Source organism: Naegleria fowleri (assembly GCF_008403515.1).
Source record: "Naegleria fowleri strain ATCC 30894 chromosome Unknown tig29, whole genome shotgun sequence".
Classification (NCBI taxonomy): Eukaryota; Heterolobosea; class Eutetramitea; order Acrasida; family Naegleriidae; genus Naegleria; species Naegleria fowleri.
Genome location: NW_025407961.1, coordinates 64,366 through 84,412, shown reverse-complemented (window position 1 = coordinate 84,412; position 20,047 = coordinate 64,366). Strand labels below are relative to the sequence as shown.

Genomic DNA, 20,047 nt, shown 5'->3' with positions numbered 1-20,047 from the left:
TTTCTTCAAATTTTAAAGTCGTCTTAACATGAAAATAGAAATAATATTTAAAAGGAAATAGTTTTTAAGAAATGGAATTCCAATGTGAAAATGAAAAACAAAATTGGGTTCTACAAGAGTTCTGTAGACTGGATTGGTTCTTTCGTTGCTATGAACGTGGCCTACTGTATGCATTCGCATTTGTATATGGGTGTGCGGATTGGTGATTTTTTTCCAGGAACATTTTCCTGCTTTACCAAACATGGCAATATTCACATGATATTTGTAGAGAATATCTTCAAAGACTTCTTGGAGAATTTTTGATTCTCCAATAATTGATTCATCAGCAGCTGAAAAGATATTTTGAGAACTATAAATTGGACGATGGCCAACCACAACCCAAGGTGTTTTCTTTTTATTAATTTTAGACAAGGTGTCACTTAACCATTCCGATTGATCCACCTTGTTTTTAAAATTGGATTCTGGAAAGAAGGAATGAGGAATATTTGTTTCAGTATCAATGGCCACAAATGTCACAAGTCCAGAATGCCACATGTTGTGTCCAATTAGGGAAAAATTTCTTCCTGGCATGAAAACGATTGTTGTAAGCCATAAAACCTCTTTCAAAGTCATCGTAGGGTTTGTTTTGTGGTCTATTCTGTTATGAAAAGATTCCATCCATCCAATTAATGCAATCCAAGAGTGAGTCATCCAATGAAATTCAAAGTGTTAAAGTGGAACCGTTGACATGTCATGAGATAACGACATTCAATCGATGGACACAATTACTTCATCGATGACGTGTAAAGTATAATTCAACTTACCTCATGATTTCCAACACAAACTATATAAGGCACATAAGGCATAATATTTTCCATCATTTCCATATATATCGATTCCAAATGATTTGACACTTTTCAACTGAAAAATCATCCGCAAACGAAATATCTCCCAAATGATACACAAAAAAATAATTTGGATGTTCACTGTTATAGAATGTGTGAATATATTGTGCAGTTCGAGCAATGACTTTTTTGCTATTCGTTGTTCCCTGATCGGCATACATGATCACTGTATGAGTGAGCGCTATGTCATTCTTGATCTCATTCGGAACAGTTCAGTTGGGTGTTTAAAAGTCTTGTTGGATCTGTCTTCAAGTGAAAAAGTAATAAATTTCACTCGAAGTAATGGGCTTTCCGAGCCATTCTTTGTCGAAGTTTTTGGTGTGGAAGGAAATGACAAGCTCGTCATGTTGTTGGCTGCTGTTCTTATTGTTGGTAAAAGCCAAGTGAACTTGAGTGGGAGTGAAATCTGTGGTAGTAGTGCTACGTCTTTTGAAATGCTTGTCATCACGTTGGCCAAAAATTCTTTGACGACAGATGACAGCTCCGCCAGCAATTCAGGATCACGCAAAAAAAAAACATGCTACCTTCCACATCTTCTGATCCTATCAGACTCAGCAAGAAGGTGGTCATATCCATCGACTTTGGTACTTCGAGATCTGGTTATTGTTATTCGTTTAAAACTGACTCCAAAAAACCAGAGTCAAGAACAATGAATGGAAAGACGCTCCAAAAGGTGTGAGATATCCAAAAACTTTGACACATCTACTCTACAAAAAGGATAATCTAAAAAAGCCAGTGGCTTGGGGTTACTCCCCTCTCGAGTTGATTTCTCAGGAGATGGAGGATGCTTCTGATGACGAGATTGAACAGACCAGTCAATATTTCCACTTCAAGAACTTTAAGATGGGTCTTTTCAACAATCCTTCCAAAATGTGTAGCGACACCACAAACACCGTTCAGAAGAATGTTGGTGAATTGGTCGTCGATTATTTGAGACTCTTGTATATGGAAGAGATCAAACCTTCCATTGAAAAGATTCTGAGATGTCCATTGGAAACCTCTCAAATCACATGGTGCTTGACAGTTCCTGCCATTTGGAAAGATGAACATAAAGCTGCCATGAGAATTGCAGCCTATGAAGCTGGTCTTATTTCAACCAAAGAACCTTCATTGGATGATTTCAAAATCGTTTTGGAACCAGAAGGTGCTGCTGCATATTGTATGGAATTCCAGGCCATGAAAGGTTCTGCATTGAGAGAAGGTCAATCGTTTTTGGTATGTGATTTGGGAGGTGGAACGGTCGATTTGACATGCCACTCGTACACAAAAGGAAAATTGAAAGAAATTTGTGACGGTGATGGTGGTGATTGTGGTTCCACTTATTTGGACGAACGATTCCTCCATTATTTGGAAGAATGTTTTGGTGTTGAATTTGTGAATGCTCTGAAACGAAAGTATGCTCAAACCTACTTGGAGGTGATGAAAAACTGGGAGAAGCTCAAGGTCTCTACCAAAACCATCGATGCTGATGTTCAGCTCGAAATGCCAAATACTTTCCCAGCAATAGTCGAGGAAGAAGGAGTTGTATGTCCCAAGTACAGGAACAATCGTCGTCATAATTATTTGATCATCACAAAAGAAGCCTTGCAGAAAATTTATGGACCTTCCATGAGCCAAACTGCCGAATTGGTTTCTTCACAACTTGAAAAGGTAAAAAACAACACTGGAAAAACAGTGGATTTCATTTTCATTGTGGGTGGTTTCGGTTCGTCTGAAGTGATTCAAAACCGTTTGAAGAGTTTGTTTAGTAGTGCATCGACTCAAGTAGTCGTTCCAACTGAACCTGCAGAAGCTGTGGTTGACGGTGCAGCCCTATTGGGATTGGATGATTCCTTGATTTGCACGAGAAGAATGAGACTGACGTATGGTGTGAAAGTAAACATGAAAGGAAGTAAGGAAGAGATTTTTGATACCTTTGTTAGTTTTGGACAAGAAGTGGAAGTCGATCAAGGAATTGAAAGAGTCTACAAAGCACAGAGAGCGAATCAACAAGCGATGAAATTGGTTTTCTATGCCACCAAGTTGAAATCGTTGAAAGTGGTGGACGAAACAAAGTGTCGCAAGATTGGACAAATTATTGTGGACATGAAGGACACTACCGGTGGTTTGAATCGAGTGGTGGTTGTGAAAATGTATTTTGGTCGATCGGAGACGAAAGTAGAAGCTTTGGAGAAAACTTCAGGAAAGGTGTATTCGGCCACAATCAAATACGATGGTGAAATATTTGTCTCTGAAGATTCCTCTGTTCCAGAAGAGGAACATGCAGAGTCCATGAATCATATGTAAGTTATTTGTGGAACTTGAATGTTTTGAATTCATGTTTATGGATGGGTTGTGAATATAGTATCTTTGCAAATGATATTTCTGGATCGATGAGCTGCAGCGATGCCACTCCTTCCAAGGATTTCTTAAGAGTAAGTATCATTAGTTAGAACCTACTTCACATTTGACCATTGGAATTGTTTAGAGATCTCATAACAACCGAGTTGGTGCCTTGTATGAAGCTTGTTATGAGTTTATTGCACAGAGAGAATCTTCACAAGATATTTGCTCGTGTATTCTTCATCATCATGACTCTATCCTTATTTATGAAAAGCAACCTATCAGTACATCCTTGGTGAAGGACTATATGATGAAGTACAATGCTGGCGGCGGCAACAATTTCAAGAATGTGTTTTTGAGGGTTGGGGAGGTTCTTGCTCACAACGATCATTCCAACTACAAACCAATTGTTTTGTTCATGACCGATGGAGTTTGGCATGACGATGGAGGTCCTCAAGTTCTTGAAGGGCTTATGCAGAAATATCCTGATCTTGTCGTGCATGTCATTTGTCTTGGAAACGAAATCAACAAAGAACTGATGCAACGTTTTGCAACCATCGGAAGGGGAACTTTTTCAGTTTCTGGTATTAATCTTGGAGAGTTGAAAAGTACATACCTTAGTTTGTTGCCTTTGCTTGAATAACCATTTTTGTTGTCAAGGAGTGGTTGGCTTCCAAAGAAGAAATCCTTATTCAAACTTTTAAGGTGTGATAAACAATATCTTTTGATCCTTACTGTAATTGAATTTTAAAAACCGTAGTCGAAGAGAAGATATTTACTTCTTTCACAGAATCTTTTCCTCCTTTGCTCAGACACCATTAGCGTGATAACGTTAGCGTTTTAATGTGAAATTGACATGTCACCATTCACCTTCCCATCAAGCTACAAAAAAAATGTTAAAACACGATCCTGTCCGTCTTAAGACCAAAAAGCGCTTTGTGGTGGGTGTTGATTTTGGTTCCACTGGCTCTGGCTTTGCCATTGCTCTGGTCAATGGTGATGACATTTTCTCACCAAAAACCTATGAGTGTGCTCCAAATGAAACTTATCGCAAGAATCTTTCTGCCATCATGTACGATCGTGGTGTAAGGTTTCAATACGGATTCAGAGCTCAAAATACTCATTTCTACGCTGATGATGATGACGATAAGGAGAGTAGTGATGGAGAAGAAGCTACTCGTTCCACAAGTAGTGCTCCCTCATTGATTAGTGCGAAGTCCTTCGAAGAGAAAGACCGGAGAGAGTACTTTACAGATCTCAAGCTCAAGTTTATGCAGAATCCAGAAAGTGAGTATGTGGTAGATAGGGTGACACTCACGAAAAAGTCAATTGTCGACATTATTGCAGACTATCTGGCCATGCTGTTGGAACATATTATGCAACTTCTTCACAACGCTGATAGCTCGGCTACGATGCAAGACATTAGATGGTGTTTTTCTGTTCCTTCTCATTATGACGAGAAGAAGATCCACTTAATGAGAGAAATTGCTTACAAAGCCAAGTACATTTCAAATGTCAATGCTCCTGAGGATGACTTTATGATTGTCACTGAACCAGAAGCAGCCTCCATATATTGTTTGAAAAACATGGCGCAGATGAAAAAAGGTGTAAAGGAAGGTGAAACCTTCATGATCATGGACGCAGGTGGTGGTACAGTCGATATCACTTGTTATGAAATGAAGAAAGGCCGTCTTCGTGAGCTCACCATTCAAAATGGTAATATTTGTGGATCCAAAAAGCTTGATGAAGAATTCATGAAGGTATTGGATGAGAACTTGGATAGCGGATTCATCACCTTCAAAAGGGATTTTCCTGAATCATTGTTAAAATTACTACAATATTGGGAAGACAAGAAGAGAAACGTGAAGGTGATGGACAAGATTAAAGTTGAAGCTCCACCAGCCATGGACAAAGTGGACAATGCATATCCATCTTCAGGCTTTTTCAACAAAACAAGAAGAGGAAATAACATTTCACTATCAAAGGAGCATGTGCAAAGAATCTTTGACAAGGTCGTTCCTAATATTTTACGTTTAGTGGATGATCAAGTTGAACAATTCAAGAAGGAAAATCGCGATCGAAAGGTGGATTACCTGTTCATGGTGGGAGGATTGAGTGATAATCTATACCTTCAAGATATGATCAAAACTCAATATGGAAGTATGTTTAAGGATATTGTCTTCCCAACATGCAGTGGGAATTCTGTCATTCAGGGAGGTGCCTTATTAGGAAAAGATCCAAGTCTTATTCGTTCAAGAAGAGCAAAACTTACCTATGGTATTAGTGTGATGGACGATTTTGATCCAGAACATCACCCAGAATCCAAATATTACTATGAGGGAGGCCGACATTTATGTAAAGACATTTTCGAAGTCTTTGTTGAAAGAGGACAGGAAGTTGATGAAGATCATACCATTCAGAAAGAATATGATGCAGTGAATGACCATGTTACAATTCGTTTGTTCAGTTCTCCTTACAAGGCAAAGGATGTACCATTTGTTGACACTGTTGGTCGAATTCAACATCTGGAAGATATTATAATCCCATTTCCTGACAAAACTTCGAATGACAAGAGAATCATTGTCAAGATGCAATTCGGAAAGGCAGAGATATTGATTACAGCTGAAAATGCCCAGGGACAAAAGAAAGAGGTTCAAAAGAAATTCGAACAGGAATCCTTGTCGCTCATTAAATAAACTTTGACGTGATCGTCATTTCGATTACCCTTCAAACGTCAATGAAGATCAAAAAAAATAATAAAATATGGGGAACGGTGTGTCTGAAGAGGAAAAACAAAAAATCTATGCCCTTCAATCCAGTCATCAACAGCTCCAAGCTCAGCACAACATTCTTCAACAGCAGCTCCGTTCATGTCAACAACTTGTCAGAGAGAAAGATTATCAGCTCCGTACCTTTGAAGATACTTGTAATCAACAAAAACAACAAATAGAACAGAGTCAGCTTCAGACACAACGTATGAACGAAGAATATCAAAAACAACTTTCGTCCACATTAAACCTATTCCAAGAAGAAATTGAAAAAAAAAATCAAATTTTAGAATTCAATTTTAAGGAAAAAATAGATCTTATTCGTGCCAATGAGAAATTGGAGAATGACTTGTTGATGATGAGAGTGGATTCCAATTCTGCTCTGAGTAAAAATGATTTTTCAAATGAAGCAAGCCCAGAAAGAGTGAGAGAATTGTTTGGTCACACCAAAGAAAAATTGAGATCGCTTGTGGATTATTTCGAAGATGAATGTCAAATATCTGAGGACAAGTCTTTTGAGCTGGAGAAGGATCTTTCCAAATACTTATTTAAAGAGGTTAAATCAATTTTATTGGAAACATCAGACCAAGCGCAAGTATCTGCTGAGAAGAGAAATGAAGAGTTGGATGGCAGCACCGAATTTGACACCAAGTCAAAAATGTTGATTATCAAACAAGGAATTCTCAAAATTATCTCCGAATATGAGCAAGATTCTACTCTCATCAAGGAAGAAGTAATCGAAGAGCTTTGTAAAGAAACAACAGAATTATTCAGAACCATGCAAGCATGCTCAAAAACACTGGAGTTCATATGGTATGATTCCTTGAGTGAATACAATCCGTATGAACAATCTTCCATCAACAATAACTTTAAAATATTGGTCGAGTACACAATTTTCCCATGTTTAATGATTCCTTCCACAAGAACGGTCTTTGAGCGAGCTCTTGTTGGTGTTAAGGAAAAAAAAAGTAAATAAGTCCTAATAAAACATTCACACAATAAAAAATTGTGCATTGATAATTCTCGAAAAGTATGTTTGTATACCATTATCTATCTCCTCGAAATGTACAGAGCATGGATAATTTAATTTTCATTAATTGCACTATAGAAAGTAATTCATTGATAAGGGCATTACTTTAGCTTTCTATTCTTTGTGATAACTACCGCACGTTCAAACACCATCCTTGAGGTTGGAATCATCAAACATGGATATAACACAGTTTCAATGAGAATTGTTTCCTTCTGATTGGTTGATTTGTGTTCATAAGGATTGAATGTATCTGTTTTCTTACACCATACCAAATCGAATTTCTTTTCACACATCATCATATCAGCAAAGAATAAGATAACTCTCTGACATAAATGGGACAAATTTTCTTGATTTGTCGCGTTGCCAAGATTCATGTTGTTGCTACTGGTGTCCGATTGAAGTTTTTCATGAATAAATCTTGTGAGACCAAGCTCAGTATTTGATACGAGTTGACTTTGAAGCTCTTTGCTTTCCTTAATGATTTTTCCAATGGATTGATCATCCACTACATTCTGATGGTATTGTGTTACAAATCCCTTAATCTGAGGCAATAATGTCTTAAATATGCTTTCAGATATTTGAGCTTCCATTTCGATGGTTTGGACTTCTGACAGCTGACAGTTCTGGGAAATTTCTTCTACAAGTGCCTGTAACTCAGATTTTACATTCAAAAATGACTCACAAACCGACTGAGGGCCGCGTTCAGTAAAATCATTGGTAATCGTATTTGGATCTGTTTCAATTCGTAATTTCAGTAAATCGTTCGTCAACTTTTGAACTTCTTCTTCAAAGTGTTGTTTTTCTTTTAACCAATTTTCTTTTTCTGTTAAAAATTCTTGTTCTTTCTTTTTATACTTTTCATTGAACTTTGTTTTCAATGAATTAATTTCTTCCTCATGCTGCTCTTTCAATGTTGTACGTTCCTTGTTCAGTACTTGTTCGTTTTCTTTAAGAATTTTGTCCTTTTCTTGTTTCCATTGATTTTCCATTTTTGTTTTTTCTTGTGAAAAACGTATATGGAGTTCTTCCTTTTCCTTTTTCATCTTTTCCGTCTCTGAAACTTTTTGATCGATATTCAATTTTGTTTGTTCGAGTTGTTTCGACAATTGTTCTTTTTCCGAATTCAATTTTTTCTGTTGTTGAACTTCATTCTTGAGCTGATGTTCGAGTGATGAAATTTTTTGAAGTAATTTGTTTTCGTTTTGATGAAGAAGACAATTGGCTTGTTGTAATTGTGTAATATGCTGTCGATAATCTAACAAGGGATCCGTTGAAGGTTGATGAGAAAATGAAAGACCCATGCTGGCGTGATTTTTTTGTGTGGCGTGATCACCTTGTAATTCCTACCTGTCAATTTTCAAGTTTTTGAAACCACAAAAAAAATGGAAACTGATCCAACTGGCCCCAACAACAACAACCCTATTAGAGATCACGCTCAATGTGGTGAACAAAAGGAAGGAAATCTCTCTCTTGGCAACAACAAAAGCACTGAAGACCCAAACGCTCCACTAAAGCTCAAGACTCATGAATACTTCTCCAAGCTTGAGACTCTTTGTGTGGATACTGTTCTCGGTAAAATCGACCCACAAGCACTTTTGGAACAAGCAAAACAACAATGTCCCTCTGAATTGGATGTCCTTGCTCAACATGTTGAAAAAGGTTTCACTCAGGCTTTGAAAGAAAAGATCAAAGAAATCTCTGATGAGAATGGTCTTCTCACTCGTCAACTTGAAGAGCAGAAACAAGATATCTCTTCTAAAGATAAGGAGATCGAATCCTTGGAAGAATCAAAAAGAACCCTTACCACTCGAAAGAAAGACCTCAAAACCAAATTGAACGAGGAAAGGAATAATTCAAGAAAATTGGAAAATCAAATCGAAATATTGAAGAAAGAAGTAAAGAACTTGAAAAAGGAACGCTCAAATTTAGCATCCCAAGTTCAAGAAGCAGAAAAGAATTGTAAAAACCTTCACTCGCAACTGGATGAAAAGAATCACACCATTGTAGACTTAAACAAGCAAGTCAAGGACCTCAACCACAAGGTAATGGTGATGCAACCAAGTAATGAGATTATTGAATTGTTAAAAACTGCCACTCATAGTCGCACTTTACAACTTGAAAAGGACGTAAAAGAATTGAGAAAACAAACACAAGAAGACGAAAAGCAAATCAAAAAGCTAAATAAGGAAGCACTTGATAATGAAAAACAAATCGAGAATTTGAAAAAGGACATGACATTCAAAGAGAACAAGTTTAATAACGCACTCAAACAGAAAGACCTCGATCATCAAAATGAACTCAAAAACAAACAAAACACCCATGAATGGGAAATTAACAACTTGAAAACCAAACATGAAAAACTTATGAAAGAGAAGAATGAGGAAATTGAGACAATGATAAAAGATTTCAACATGAAGAAAGAAGCTCTTTTACAAGAAAAGAAAGTTTTTGAAAAGAAGATCGAAGATCTTGAAGGAGATCTCATGTTAGCAAGAGCTCAAAATGATCCTGCCCTTACCATGAACGATTTTTCAGGTTCAACTCCCCAAATGATCGCTAACAATTACAACGATTTGAGAGATCTCCTTTCGAAATTTGTTTCAGATATTGGTGACCAGTATAAAGAGGCACTTAATAAGGAATTACCAGAAAATATCATTGAATCTTTGGAGGATGATCTTTTTAACATGATATTCAAAACTGAAACGGTAAACAACATGAAAGAAATAGCCTCCAAGGATGTGAAAGATGCCAAAGAAATTCCAAAAGTGTTGAAAAACCAAGACAAGAATCAGAAGTATGTCAAAGGACTAAAAGAAGAGATAAACAAAATGATTATGAAACTCCCAGAAGTGAACTCAAAGATGATCAAATGTTTGGAGAAGTCTCTAAATGAGATTTGCCAAGAGACTCTCAATCTCTATGGAGGAATGATTGGAAATTCAAAGATGGAGTTTGTTTGGCCACAAGTGGGCGATTACTTTAATCCTTTCGAACAAGAGGCTCATAACGCTGTTAAACATGTAGTGATTGACATGATTTTACATCCAAGCTTGATGTATCCTTCCTCAAAAACTGTGTTTGTGAGAGCAAAGGTTATAGTCAAAGAAAGAAAAACCAGATAGTCACCATTAGGTTTGCAATAACAATAGAAGAGACAATATTTCAATAAAGACCTAATATTTACACGTTTGAGACTGTGCATTCCAAATCGGAATTCCCAATCACTCCAAAAAAAAATGTCAACATCCACTTCGCCTATGAAGGATGAAATTGCGTCTCTTGTTGTGAAATCGGTGATTAATGGAAATACCATCACAGCCATTCAAACACATCATCATCATGATCCTTCTTCACAAGAATTGATATTGGTACTTCAAGATATTCAAACACCTCGACTCAACGAAGTAAGTTTCATTTCCAAATCAGAAAACACTATCAGACAGTCTCTTGTCGTTCATCATACATTCTGCTTTTTAATTCATTCACAAAGCCTTTCGGCTTTGAATCTCGTGAATTCTTACGAAAAAAGTTGATCGGAAAAACCATCCATTTCCAACTCGCATATTCAAGAGAAGAATGGGGCTGCAAAACTATTGATTATGGAACCATATATGTAATGAATGAAAAGAACCAACAACAAAACATTCAACACAAAAAAATGCTAAACATCAACGAAGAGGTGGTAAAGGCAGGTTTTGGAAAAGTTGTCAAAACGAAATATCCCAATGAATATCAAAAACGATTACTTGAATTGGAACAATTTGCCCGACAACACAAGATTGGTCGTTGGAATACAGACAATCTATCACCTTTTCCTTCGAGCCATAATATTTCGCACCACGAACTCGCCCATCAATTGTTGAAACAATTTCACTTGAAAATTCTGAATGTAGAGATTTTGGAAGTGAGAATGAATGGAATTCGGTTGCAAGTCAGACTTGCAAATTCGTATGACAAGGTTTGGATTAAACTGACAGGTGTGTTGAATGATTCATCTGAAGAAGTGTCCAAGTCAGGAAATGAAAGAACTTTCTCTAAAGAATTGCAATATTTCGCAGAACTTCGGTTACTTCATCGAGATGCTGAAATTTTGTTAGAAGGAATCGATGACGACAACGACGCATTATTAGGGAGTGTCCTTTTAAATTCTTTAGAGGATTCTCAATCACGAAGTGAAGATAGAACACTCCCTGTCACCTATCAAGAAGAACTACTAAGGGCAGGAATGGTTTCTATCGATGAGAGAACCATTGTATCCTCCAAATATGCTCACAGACTACGTGCAGCAGAAATGCTTGCAAAAGAGGAAAAACAAGGTTTATGGGCTGTGAAGGTCCGAAAAAACAGAAAAACCAGCAATACCGTTAAAAAAGAGCAATCTCCTGAGAGCACTTCATCCATGATGATGATCTTCCAGGAAATTGTCAATTTGAATGCAAAAGTGAAAAGAAATAATTTGGAACTTTCAAAGAAAATGATGATTTTGGAACAACTCATTGTTCATCTTGAGAATGTGAAAAAAGAAAATGCTGAATTTACCTCTCTGATTGAACAAGAATTGGTGTCACTTGTGGAGAAGTGTCAAGTTGAGGCTTTCATGACTCATGGAAACACCAAGATGAGTATTCACAATCAAAGTGATATTTGTAAATTTGAGACACTTTTCGAAACCTTTCGAATGGCTAAAAACACCATCCTTGAGAAGAATTACATTCGTACTTTGAACGACTTTATTCTCATGATGGATGAAAAAATTGAAGCAATGAATCAATGCCTACTCGATTTAAGCGAAACCTTCATTCCTATGGAGAATTCCAATGAACGTTCAACAGTTCCTAATAATAATAACAAAGAAGTGATTACACAATTGCGTGAATGGAAACAATCAGTTGAGGGAGCCAGGACTCAGAAAGAGGGTCAACAGGTTGTGGAGCTTATCACAACGACCTTGCAAGGAATTGCGAACAGCTTACATGAAGGATCAAATTTTGAATGTTCCAATCTTTATGAATTGTTGAAACAAGGAAAGACATATTTGATCTATGAATTGGCCTCTTTTTCACACACATTTCCTACTAAATTGTTTCATGGTCTGCAAGAAAGTGTTCAATTTTATTCGGAAAGAAAACAAGTGGCCGTATCCCTGGTCGAACAAGTTATTCCAACCTTTTTCCAGAAACACCAATATATCCAACATTCACTCGAGTTGATACATGATTATTCAAGTCTAAAAGAGAGAGTTCATTCCATCACAAAAGATAAAAAGAAACTAGAACGTTCCATTCAAAACTCTTCCTCACAGATTGAAGAACATCAAGAACAATTACAAGAAGGTGAATCTTTGCAACATGAAGATTTGAAGAAGAAGATTTCTGATCTTAATGATGAGATACTTTCAAAAAAAGAGAAATTAAGAAACATGATTACTGAACTGAATGAGGTCAGACTGAAATTGTTGAAGCTTTATCAACTCGGTTTTTCGGATGCTTTTTCACAATGTCAAGAAGAAAATCCCATATTTGGTATTCCCGAATTGTCTGCTCACTTTTTCACAAAAATCGAATTACTTTCTGAATGGAATGGAAACCATCATGTTTATGTTGGAACGGACTATCAATCCAAAAAACATATCATTAAGCAATATCATGTCCAGGACGAAAAGAAATTGAGTAGAATTAGAAAAGAATTGAAAATACTTCAAAAAATTAAGCATCAAAACATTGTCAATATTGAAGGATATTATTTAGAGAAAAACACTCACTATCAATCTATCATTATCAACATTGTCATGCCATTCTACAATGGAGAGAATTTAAAAAAGTTCATCTCTTTTTGGAGAAGTACAAACAATGACGATCATCCTGCAATTTTCTGGGAAATAATATGGGGACAACTTTTAGTGGCCATTCAGCATGTTCATTCAAGAGGTGTGATTCATTGTGACATCAAACCAGAAAATATCTTTATAGATGTCGATCTCGAAATGTTCATTAGAGTTATTTTGGGAGATTTCGATGTGAGTTATGATACTCAAAATCGAACCACATATAATGTCACGACAGGAACTTGTGGAACTTTTGATTATTTGGCACCAGAAATTATAGAAAAAAGAGAAAAAGCCTCTTTCATGTCTGATATGTTTGCTTTTGGTAAGACTGTCCAAAATGTCATGACTCTTCAAGAATTGAAAGAGTTACCGTCTTTCCATAAATTAGTGGAACAGTGTTTGAGTGAAGATCCTTTGAAAAGACCAACAGCTTCTGAAGCATTGGCCAATGAGTTTTTCACCATCGATACACAAATTGCATTTCAAACCAAGTTAAAACAAGTAGAGGTCAGCAAACAATTACAAGACCAAAAAGAACAAGTAATTCAGGAACTATTGAACAATTTACATCAACAACAAGAAGACATTATGAGAAAAGTTCATGAATTGGAGAATGAGAAGAAACACTTTCATGATCACACTTCTCAACAAGAAAAAGAGATTCAACAACGTATTGATTCACTCCAAAAAAAGGAAAAATTATTGAAGAAGCTCGACGAAAATTTAAGAAATAACTCCAAGTCACAACTCGCAGTGACTTTTCCTTCCTATTGGAAAAACCGAATGATTCATGGAGAGACATTTTTTCAAATCATGGTCGATGTGACCAAACACATGAAAACGATCATTCAAGAATTAATGGACATGACCTGTAACAAGTCCACCTTAGGAACTGGACGAGATCAACAAACGAAAATGAAATATTCAAAATTAATGGTCAGTCAAGTATTTAGAATTGAAAAAGTCTCATTATTTTCCATGTACATGAGCAGAAAACAGCAACTTTTATTATACAACGATCCTCCATATGAAATTAAGGTAAAAACACACCACCAGGATTCCTCTCAATCGTATCCAAATGCTACTTCCTGGTTGAAACAAAGCAGCTTGGATGCATCCATCAATGAAGTCTATTTATGGCATGGTACAAAACCAGAGTTTGTGAAAAAGATCGCCGAACATGGTTTTGATGAGCGAGTGAGCAATCTGTCAGGATTGTTCGGTGCAGGTATTTACTTTGCCGATTATTGCAGTAAGAGTGATCAATATTGCACACCAGAGTTGTCAGAGACATCTCGAGATTCCTCAAACCCAAAAGACCATTTGTATTGCATGTTTTTGAGTCGAGTGGTGTTAGGAAGGCAAGTGCATCATGTTCCACATGGTCAAAGTTTGGGAAATTCGAGAAGACCTCCTGACATTCCAAATACGAATGGAAGACCATACGATAGTGTGATTGGAAAGTCGAATGCATCTTCGAATGCATATACTGAATTTATTGTGTATGATCGAACTCAGTGTTATCCAGAATTTCTTATCAAGTATCAGAGAAGATAACATATTTCGATCTCATTGGTGTAACAACAGTTTGATTCTACTTACGAACTTCCTTATTGCCTTATTTGAATGATGAAACAAATTGTAATCTTAATTCCAGTCTTACAAAATTCCATCCAATAAACACTACAGCTTTAGCACAGCCCACTACATCAATGTTTCATCGGTAAAATAATTTCCAAATTTGGAAAATTTCTAACAATGATCTTGTTCACAATGAAAAGAAATTACCTTAAACTCAACCGATCCTTTTCGTTTTATTTTAAAAAACAACAACAACAACAACAACAACAACACATTGCATTGATTCCTTCAAAAAATCAACGTCCTCTCACCACTTTGCGCACTCATGTCCACACAATTATATCCTCCATCCCATCAATTCCCAATCTCCGCAACTCCTCAACAACAACAACAACCTCTAACATCGCTTGTTCCACCCACCACAGGATCCTCCACCCAACGATCACCTTCTCCTTTCACTGCTTCATCAACTCCTCAAGCGGTGACTCTTATAAAAACCGAACAACATGCAAAATCCATTTCAGAGACACAAGATCCAAATGCAAAGGAAGAAGAAGTGATTTGGATTCTTCCACAGACGTTTCTGAGTGTCTTTTCAACACCACATCATCCAGTGTCGAGTTCGAAATGTCACTTGCCAAGAGATGCTGATGAATTTTCTTCTCCCTTCAGCTCCTATGAACCCATATTAAAGCAATATGAAAAGGAACATGAAGGTGACATTCCACAAGAGGATCTTCTTGAATTGAATCCTTCTCAATATCTTCTAGAAAAGTTTCCCTCAGAAAAACAAGTCGAACAATTGATCACTCAAAAAGCATGTCGTACTCGAAAAAATTTAGAACAAATTCAAAACAATGAAGGTCGTTACTGTGAAGTCTCCTATCCAGATGTCCATTTGAAATTGTGTTTGTACTACTTTTTGCATCAGCAATGTTGGTACGTCGTTGGCTTAAAATTCATCAACACAAATCCCGAGTTGACAAAAATAGAAGCTGTGGATTTGGTGGAATGCAGAGCAGTCATTCCCACACTCAATTATGGTGAATGCACTGGAGGAGGAACTTCTCCTACTTCTGGATTGTGGCGTCAATTTGAAACAGAATATGAATACACATTCCAATTGGTGTTGAATTCGGGCGCTGTTTATGAGCTGATTGTGAGTGGATTGGGAATGATTCATTTTCAAATGATGAGCACACGACCTCAACAACCAGAACAATCGGTCAATGTGGCAGGAGAGAATGAAAATGATGATTTTAGAGGAGAGATTGAAATTTAAAAAGGATTGGATCAAGACAAATGAAATTTGGTTCAAAAATGTTCATCCTGTGAAATTAATGAAATAAATGAAAATGTGTTTCATGTGGTTCAGAAATTTCCATTGTTGTTCCAATTCAAAGATAGAGTTTTAAAGAACAATAATTATGAAAGACAACCTCTGTGAATACCAAAAAAAATTTGTTGTTTACAAACTTCTTCCAAACACTCGAAGTCAACCTGTCAAAAGGCATCCAATGAGGAATCTTTGTCTCACGAGAACATCATGTATCTACCTTCTCGAGAAACCCAACTCGAGTTCCATGAATGGTCGAGTTCCACCGTTCCACCTTCTATTCAAACCAAAAAAAATGCACGAACAACATGAAGAACCCTCTCGGAAAAAGAAGAAATTCTCTCATCATCATCCTCTGGAGGATGAACAGAAGAATTGCTTAAAAGAATGTTCTTTGAGGAATCATCAAAATATTCTACTCGCTGTAGATACGTTAGTATTGGTTGGAACGTTTTTGGAAATTTCAGACATTCTCAAATCCATGTCCCGAGTTTGTACAGGTTGGAATCAAGTCTTTTTGGATGATTGTTTGTGGAGATTCTTGTTCCAAAGAGACCTCGGGAATGTTGATTGGTTTTTACAGAAATTGAACCATAATTTCAACGATTTGTCATCCCAACTTTGTTCGACATCTGAGGACTCTGAAGAAGAAAAGGATAAAAAGAAAAACGAAAAGCCTTCTTATAAGAGCAAACTCAGTAAGAAAGATCAAACAAAATCTCCTGAGAAAAAAGGTGAATCTAAAGTGATAACATCCAATAAGGATGGAAATGAAGCTACAATTTCTCTTGAGATTTTACAAAAAGTTCTTGAAGATTGTTATGGTGAAAATCGATTTTGGTTGAGTTTATTTAGGTTGGTGGTTGCCATGATTCCTATTCAGAATTACAAAATGATGACTGACAAACAAATTGTTCAGCCCCTAAAGAATTCCACGCCTGGAACAAGGAAATCAAAAAAGAACAACAAAGATAAGAAGAAGAAACCTTCCTCTCAACAAAAAGGATGTTCTGATTTGTTTTTCCAAAAAGATTACATTGAAGAAGAAGACGACGACGGAGATTATTACAGCAATGGCAATCGCCTTGTTTCAAAAAATTATTGCTACTTTACTGTGAGATTTGGGGAAATGATAGGTACCATTTTGTCGTGTAAATCGGAGGGCACCACTTTATTGCGTAATGCTTTATACTTGGATGCTAAGACTCACAAACTTGCAGTAATTTTGAGCATTTTCGATCGTCATGGAATTATTTTGAATTATTTTGGATCAGATTCGCTCACAACACAGAACTATTTGAATAAGATCACATATGGGATGTCTCAACAAGCTCAAAAATTGAAAAATTATTATCTCTTCGACAAAGAAATACCAGCACTTCCTCGAACACCATACATTTCAGAATGCGATCAAATGTGTGTGGGTTTCAAAGATTCTCATCATGGCATTTCAATTTTGAAATTTTGTTATTCAATTTTATGTGGCAAAGAGGAAGCCATTTATCAGCCTCCACCAATACAAAACAGTTCAGATAAATCCACAACAGAAAATACCTCACAACCAAAAGTACAAGATGACCATGATGATAGTGACACTAATGATGATGACGGCGATGAGGATGATGACATTTATTATTATGATGATGAGGATGACGATGAGGATGAAGATGAGGATGACGATGATGAGCACAGGAAAAAGAACATTGCTGTTGGACCCTTCACTCATGATGCATTCATGCCATTTTGCAAATATTTATTAATGGATCATCCTTTGTTTAACAGACGTTCCTATGCAGTGGATGATGGACTCAACTTTGACTATTCATCAGGCAAGCCCGGATGGTGCTGTGGATTTTGGAATGCCAATTTTTATTGGTATCATATTGCTCGTTTCAAGACCATGATCGACTTGACTGAACCACGTATTATTCTGAGAGTGGAACAAGATCAGTCCAGTGTTTTACAAAGTTTATGTTAATCACAGATGACTTCATGATTTTCACACAATTTCGAATAATTCCAATACAGAGACTGCCCCCTTAATTTCATTTTTAATCTCAATGATTTCACCACTTTCAAATCTGTTCCTAAAATGGACATGGTACTTGCAAGCAGAATACAATGATTCGGGTGATACATGTGACACAAAGTGCCACACAAAGATTGCTGCAATTCGAGTGAGAAATGATCTACCAAATTTTGGTGAAGCTTGAATGGACCAGAAGATGCATTTTTCTTCTTTAAATCAGTTACCACTCATCTATGGTTAACGAAAGGACCAACATAAACGTTTATTGTGAAACGTTTTGCTGCTTCATCTGAGGTGATACAAGAAACTCAATGACATTAAAGCAATCAGTACAGAAAGAGCAGTCAAGTACCACCGAGAACTAGTAGTATGATCGTTGCTTGAAATTGGTTCGAAACTCAACATGACATTTCTCAATTTTCTCAAAGAAATGGATGAAAGAGAAACATTCTTGAATCGTTTCTTTTCGTCAAAAGACTCTGTACAAATATTTAAATCAACAAGTTTTGAAGTTAAGCATTCACTAAAGGCAATAAATTTCAAACCTTCTTCAGAATGTTCGTTGTACTCTAACTTGAGGGATGTCAAATTTTCCAAAGTAACACTTTTTGAAATTGCATGAAAGCCATCATCTGTTATACTGTTGCATGACAAATCCAAACTCGTCAAACCTGTCAAGAATGAGCTACTTGCAATAAATGCGACACCACTGTCTCCAATCGAATTGGTTCCTAAATTTAAAATCTTTAAATTCTTTAAATATGGGCTCTGTGCAATGTGTTTCATTCCTTCTGACCTAATTTTGTTCATACTTAAACTCAATTTGGTCAATTGTTTCATATTTTCACTGCGGGCGATCAGCTGAGCTGCCTGATCATCCATTCTATTTCCTGATAACTCGAGTTTTTTCAACCTTAAAAATTTGCTTTCTGTCAATGATCGAACACCATCGATATCGATGCGACAATAGTCGACTGACAATTTGGTCAAGTTTTTCAAAGGTTCACTTTCACTGATCCATTTCAGCCCTTCACTCATCACTGAACAAAAACTCACATGTAAATTCACCAAATTTTGCATCTTTGGACTCGAAGCGAGATGACCAATTCCATGCGCCTTCAAGCTTGATTCTTTGACATTCAGTTTCTTTAAATTTTTCATGTTTTCGCTTTTGGCTATTGAATGGACACTTTCAATGTCATTTCCACCAATATTCAAAGAGGTGAGATTTTTCATGAATGGACTGTCCGTAATTGCTAAAACTCCCTTCTCTGTAATTTCTGTGTGATAGAGATCGAGGGAGGTAAGATTTCTCATCCTTTCACATCCCACAAGCATCGCTATTCCTTCATCTTTCAGATGAGTGTGTTGCAAGTCAAGTGTCAATAAATTTTCAGCGAAACGACAAGTAGATGCCACCAGTTCTTGTATTCCAATCACAGTGATTTGTGGACCATTCAAATGTAGTTCAGTAAGATTGCACATATTTTTACTCCTAGCAAGAATTTCAACTCCTTCATTGCCAACTCGAACCATTCCCATATGAAGAGACTTTAAATTTTTCAAATATTTACTCTTTGCAATGGCTTTATATCCACTCACTCTCAACCAATTACCTTCAATGTTCAAAGAGGTCAAGTTTGAAAAGTTTTCATTCTTTGCAATCTCAATCACACTCTCATTCATCAGTGGATTGGATCCTAAAAATAACTCTTTGAGATGGTTCAAATATTGACTTGAAGTGAGCGCAACGATCGATTCATGTGAGAGATTATTCTCACTCAAATCAAGAGAGGTCAAATGTTTAATATTTTTACATGAAACCATTAAAGGTAGAAAAAGATCATCAAGAATCTTGTTTCGTTTTGTAATCTTCAATGGAATTTCAAGAGATTTTAAATACCATTGTTTTGAAAGGAACATACACACTCGGAAAATGGTTTCGGAATCTATAAATTGTAAAATATGAAAAACCATGTCATCCATCCATTCGGTAGCATGAACTTGTTGTTGTTGAAACAGGGTGACCTGTTCAATTAAGTTGGAATCTTTTATCATCTTTTCATCGGGAATTGAATTTGAGATCATGCATGAGGATTTCATCGTTTTTTAATTAATTAATTTTCTGATAAGAACAAACACGAAATTGAAGCATCAATGGATGACATCTCATGACTTCCAGCACAAGAGGGATTAAGAGTTTGTGACATTTTCATAAAATCTTTTTAGCGATCCAACGAGTAAAATCGAAACCTTTTTATCAAAGC

The 20,047-nt window shown here is 36.4% G+C and overlaps 10 protein-coding genes across 10 annotated transcripts; 7 read left to right on the top strand and 3 right to left on the bottom strand.

Annotated features, from left to right (window-relative positions):
• Positions 1 to 12: 12 nt before the first annotated feature.
• On the bottom strand, positions 13 to 570 carry FDP41_002256 (uncharacterized protein; the record flags this gene model as incomplete). Its single annotated transcript, XM_044705430.1, has 1 exon — positions 13 to 570. The coding sequence occupies one exon, from the start codon at positions 568 to 570 to the stop codon at positions 13 to 15; it is 558 nt and encodes a 185-aa protein (XP_044563149.1).
• Positions 571 to 1,401: 831 nt separating this feature from the next.
• Positions 1,402 to 3,849, top strand: FDP41_002255 (uncharacterized protein; the record flags this gene model as incomplete). Its single annotated transcript, XM_044705429.1, has 4 exons — positions 1,402 to 1,557; positions 1,602 to 3,166; positions 3,229 to 3,298; positions 3,352 to 3,849. The coding sequence occupies 4 exons, from the start codon at positions 1,402 to 1,404 to the stop codon at positions 3,847 to 3,849; spliced, it is 2,289 nt and encodes a 762-aa protein (XP_044563148.1).
• A 250-nt stretch (positions 3,850 to 4,099) lies between these two features.
• FDP41_002254 (uncharacterized protein) lies at positions 4,100 to 5,902 on the top strand (the record flags this gene model as incomplete). The annotated part of the gene is made up of 1 exon (XM_044705428.1): positions 4,100 to 5,902. The coding sequence occupies one exon, from the start codon at positions 4,100 to 4,102 to the stop codon at positions 5,900 to 5,902; it is 1,803 nt and encodes a 600-aa protein (XP_044563147.1).
• A 67-nt stretch (positions 5,903 to 5,969) lies between these two features.
• On the top strand, positions 5,970 to 6,950 carry FDP41_002253 (uncharacterized protein; the record flags this gene model as incomplete). The annotated part of the gene is made up of 1 exon (XM_044705427.1): positions 5,970 to 6,950. The coding sequence occupies one exon, from the start codon at positions 5,970 to 5,972 to the stop codon at positions 6,948 to 6,950; it is 981 nt and encodes a 326-aa protein (XP_044563146.1).
• Positions 6,951 to 7,105: 155 nt separating this feature from the next.
• FDP41_002252 (uncharacterized protein) lies at positions 7,106 to 8,305 on the bottom strand (the record flags this gene model as incomplete). The annotated part of the gene is made up of 1 exon (XM_044705426.1): positions 7,106 to 8,305. The coding sequence occupies one exon, from the start codon at positions 8,303 to 8,305 to the stop codon at positions 7,106 to 7,108; it is 1,200 nt and encodes a 399-aa protein (XP_044563145.1).
• Positions 8,306 to 8,386: 81 nt separating this feature from the next.
• On the top strand, positions 8,387 to 10,129 carry FDP41_002251 (uncharacterized protein; the record flags this gene model as incomplete). The annotated part of the gene is made up of 1 exon (XM_044705425.1): positions 8,387 to 10,129. The coding sequence occupies one exon, from the start codon at positions 8,387 to 8,389 to the stop codon at positions 10,127 to 10,129; it is 1,743 nt and encodes a 580-aa protein (XP_044563144.1).
• Positions 10,130 to 10,243: 114 nt separating this feature from the next.
• FDP41_002250 (uncharacterized protein) lies at positions 10,244 to 14,391 on the top strand (the record flags this gene model as incomplete). The annotated part of the gene is made up of 2 exons (XM_044705424.1): positions 10,244 to 10,411; positions 10,498 to 14,391. 2 exons carry the CDS (start codon positions 10,244 to 10,246, stop codon positions 14,389 to 14,391), a joined length of 4,062 nt encoding a protein of 1,353 aa, XP_044563143.1.
• Positions 14,392 to 14,740: 349 nt separating this feature from the next.
• Positions 14,741 to 15,697, top strand: FDP41_002249 (uncharacterized protein; the record flags this gene model as incomplete). The annotated part of the gene is made up of 1 exon (XM_044705422.1): positions 14,741 to 15,697. One exon carries the CDS (start codon positions 14,741 to 14,743, stop codon positions 15,695 to 15,697), a length of 957 nt encoding a protein of 318 aa, XP_044563142.1.
• A 349-nt stretch (positions 15,698 to 16,046) lies between these two features.
• On the top strand, positions 16,047 to 17,729 carry FDP41_002248 (uncharacterized protein; the record flags this gene model as incomplete). The annotated part of the gene is made up of 1 exon (XM_044705421.1): positions 16,047 to 17,729. The coding sequence occupies one exon, from the start codon at positions 16,047 to 16,049 to the stop codon at positions 17,727 to 17,729; it is 1,683 nt and encodes a 560-aa protein (XP_044563141.1).
• A 336-nt stretch (positions 17,730 to 18,065) lies between these two features.
• FDP41_002247 (uncharacterized protein) lies at positions 18,066 to 19,883 on the bottom strand (the record flags this gene model as incomplete). Its single annotated transcript, XM_044705420.1, has 1 exon — positions 18,066 to 19,883. The coding sequence occupies one exon, from the start codon at positions 19,881 to 19,883 to the stop codon at positions 18,066 to 18,068; it is 1,818 nt and encodes a 605-aa protein (XP_044563140.1).
• Between the last annotated feature and the right edge of the window lie 164 nt (positions 19,884 to 20,047).